Raw genomic sequence first — 3,879 nt, 5'->3', positions numbered from 1 at the left:
TATAATATTAAAAATATCTGTATGACATTATATTCTGCAGTTCTTCCCTGTTGTACTGAATATCTATACCTTTCAAATTATCACATCGAAGTTAGAAATTCAAATATTGTGACGACAATTAATTTTGTAGGGTGCCACAAATTTGTTAAAATTTCCAAAGGGTGCCGCGACTAAAGAAAGGTTGGGCAACCCTCTACATTGCCAGTAAATCACTCGCATATGAGACTAAATCTTCACTCTGGTGATTAAATGATGTTTAATATTAGCTAATTGTTAATAAATTCTCAGATTTTACTCGCCAGTGTGTGAGTTGGAGGCTAAGTATAAGTTTAGCACAGATATATTTTCACTCGCCAAACACTCTGACTGAGCCCTTCAGAGTTTCACTCTCCGCCAAGCGATCTGTGCTGTTTTTCAGTTCATCTGAATGGATTTGCAACGCACCTGTATTTAACGTACCGTAAACTCTAGTGTGAAGGCACACGACTCGCCGTCACTTTGTTTCACACACACGCAGCAAGAGAGGGAGAGAGAGAATTGACGCGCTACATGTAAACGATATTCTTTGTTGTATTTTACTGTCAAATTAACGGAGTTCGTTTGGAATTGTTCTGCTTTTAAGAACTACCGCTTTTTTTAAATTAGTGGGCGGAACTAATGCGCAAACGGCAATCTCATTGGCTGGCGCTCACCTATTATCGTCCCTGTTTTGATTTCAGCAAATCAGTTCGAGCGAACGCACACAACCTGATTAATATTCATGAATCCAGTAGCTCATTAATCCTTGGTGCGTTTTATATTGTTCTTATTAGTAGAATTCGTATCATTATTATCTAATCAGTATTTTTGTTAGTTTTCCCCCAATTTTAATTTTGTTTTTACAGAAACACTGAATGACCAAAAAAAGCACCACCACCAGTCCGAAGTTCAGTTAAAATTACTAATATGCATTCATACATGGTTATCAAGTTTTAATTCTAATTACAAAAGTTCTATCATTAAATAATATTGATTATCATATTACAATGCTTGACTGAGTGATGTTAAGAGTGTACTTTCAGATATTTATAAAACTGTGCATTTTTACAAACAAATATATATATATATATATACAGTGGTGTGAAAAAGTGTTGGCGCCCTTCCTGATTTCTTATTTTTTTGCATGTTAATAATATATGTAATACAAATAGTTGGGATTTACTTAACTGATCTGGGGGGAAACCATCAAGCAGAAAAAATACTGGGTGCATTGGTATGTCACATCCTAAAATTTTACTTATTTCCCTTTTAACCCCCTGCCAATACACTTGTATTTTAGGACATTCCCAAAATATATGAGCATAGTCCCCCACCTTTCCACAATCTCTCCAGCATTGTGATAATTGTAGGGAGTTTACCTGGCATTTTCTTCAGATATCACATGGAACACACACAAACTACATAAAAAAACTTATTAGTTTGATGTTGTGGAACTGATGCCACAGCTGTGGGATGGTTGTAATTTTTGAAGAATTTATAATACACAATAAATATTAAAATAGGTGATTATAATTTCACTATTTGCTTAGGTTATAATAGGTTCAAGCATGTACTGTAATAATTAATATGTTTATGAAGGATTTTGATACTTTAAAGGGGAAGTCGTGGCCTAATGGTTAGAGAGTCGGACTCGTAATCCAAAGGTTGCGGGTTCAAGTCTCGTACCGGCAGGGATTGTAGGTGGGGGGAGTGAATGTACAGCGCTTTCTCCCACCTTCAATACCATGACTGAGGTGCCCATGAGCAAGGCACCGAACCCCCAACTGCTCCCCGGGCGCCGCAGCAAAAATGGCTGCCCACTGCTGTGTGTGTGTTCACTGTGTGTGTGTGTGTGTTCACTGCTGTGTGTGTATGCACTTTGGATGGGATAAATGCAGAGCACAAATTCCGAGTATGGATCACCATACTTGGTCACATGTCACGTCACTTTTTTCACTTTCAGAATAGTTCACCCAAAAATTAACATTTTATGAAAATGTACTCGCCCTTATGCCATCCAAGATGTAGATGAGTTTGTTTCTTCATCTGAACAGGTTTGGGAAAATTCAGCTTTACATCACTTGGTCAGCAGTGGACCCTCTGCAAAGTTCAAACAGTGGATAAAAGCATCACAATAATCCACAAGTAATCCACACGACTCCAGTATATATCAGTTAACATCTTGTGAAATTAAAAGTTTGTAATAAATAAAACAAATCCATCACAAAGACGTTTTTAACTTAAAATGAGTCCTCTCTCCATTATATCGCTTTCTACAGTGGAAAAAGTCATCTCATCTGAATCAGGAGAGAAATATGCACAGATCAAGCATAAGTGAAAGGGGATGGATACAATGGCTATAAGTTGTAACTCCTTAATTATGGATTTGTTTCTTACAAACACACAGCTTTTTATTTCACAAGACGTTAATTGATGGACTGGAGTGGTGTTGTGGAGTTTTGTTTTCATCAGCTGTTTGGACTCTCATTCTTCACACTGCAGAGGATCCATTGGTGAGCAAGTGATGTGAATCTGTTTCGATGAAACTCATCTATATCTTGGATGGCCTGAGGGTGAGTGAATTTTCAACAAATATAATTTTTTGGGTGAACTATTCCTTTAAGGTTGACCCATTACGTCATTGTGATAATTGGTCTGTGTTGAGTGCTGTTGTCTTTAAGCAGTCAGACTGGTATTCGCTTGTGTTTGATTATCAGAAGCATGTCAACCATGCCAAAACAGGCCACGAAAAACTGTCTGCTCTACCTTAGTAAGCAAAATTAAGCTGAAGTAACATGCATGAGTAATTCGCCTATAGCACTGACTTTTATCTTTAAACCACCTTCTCTCTCACTCTCACTCTCTCCTGTCGTTTTATCTTCCCACACAGGCCAGCCAGCTCGGCGTGTACAGGGCTTTTGTGGACAACTATAAGGTTGCCGTGGAAACGGCCGAAAAGTGTTGTCAAGCCAATTCTCAGTTTGCAGAGATTTCAGAGGTTAGTTCTAAGGTCACTTACATTATACTGGCAAAACAAGGCCTGATATCTTTGCCTCCTTGTGTATTTATGTACTTCTATATCATTTCACCTTCAGAATCTGAAAGTCAAGAGCGCTAAAGAGGGTAAAGATCAGAATGCCAAGAACTCTCTGGAATGTAAGTAGTTTTTCCACTTTTACTCTCCTTTTACGCCACTTAGTGTTTTGATCACTCTTTTGCCTTTCTCGTTCTTAGCGCTGCTGTATAAACCAGTAGATCGAGTCACTCGCAGTACTCTTGTCCTCCATGTGAGTAACATTGAAAGAACATACACCTAATGATTTATTTTTCTCATGTGAGAATGTTTACAGGTTAGTGGCGCAACAGTGCTCGTGTTTTATTTGGATGAGCTTAGGCTGTATTGATTTACACGTTCGATAAATTGAGTGTTTTGCGATATTAGATAAGTCTGTGTGTTTCAGGACCTGTTGAAGCACACCCCATCCAGTCATCCAGATCACCCTCTCCTGCAGGACGCCCTCCGCATTTCCCAGAACTTCCTCTCCAGCATTAATGAGGAGATCACGCCCCGCCGTCAGTCTATGACAGTGAAGAAAGGAGAGGTCAGTGCTGCCCAGTGAAAGAGCAGGCTGTAGGTCAATGACCTGACATTTTTTTGTCTCTTAATTTATTTGAACAATGATTGATTGATACAACTGTCCCTGAAATCATGATGAATATTTAAATAAATATTTAATTCATACGATTTTGTTTAAAAAATAATGTTTTTACAAAACTGCGACATTAATTTTTTGGAAAAAAAAACTAAACAATTGTCTGTCCAAGTCATGTGGTGTGACCAACAGGCAGTAAATAAATATA

The 3,879-nt window shown here is 38.1% G+C and overlaps 1 protein-coding gene across 1 annotated transcript in view; it reads left to right on the top strand.

The window, feature by feature from the left end:
• Positions 1-3,879, top strand: part of LOC107600026 (breakpoint cluster region protein-like) — a 27,046-nt gene that overhangs the window by 7,752 nt on the left and 15,415 nt on the right. Inside the window, exons 2-6 of the mRNA XM_016291794.1 lie at positions 2,700-2,788; positions 2,871-3,016; positions 3,114-3,174; positions 3,253-3,305; positions 3,480-3,620. Coding sequence (XP_016147280.1) covers positions 2,700-2,788; positions 2,871-3,016; positions 3,114-3,174; positions 3,253-3,305; positions 3,480-3,620 — 490 coding nt within the window. The remainder of the gene's footprint in view (positions 1-2,699; positions 2,789-2,870; positions 3,017-3,113; positions 3,175-3,252; positions 3,306-3,479; positions 3,621-3,879) is intronic.

The sequence above is a fragment of the Sinocyclocheilus grahami genome, unplaced genomic scaffold, assembly GCF_001515645.1.
Source record: "Sinocyclocheilus grahami isolate Dianchi unplaced genomic scaffold, SAMN03320097.WGS_v1.1 scaffold276.1, whole genome shotgun sequence".
NCBI classification, from domain to species: Eukaryota; Metazoa; Chordata; class Actinopteri; order Cypriniformes; family Cyprinidae; genus Sinocyclocheilus; species Sinocyclocheilus grahami.
The sequence above is the reverse complement of the archived record's forward strand: the minus strand, read 5'-3'. Positions and strand labels throughout refer to the sequence as shown.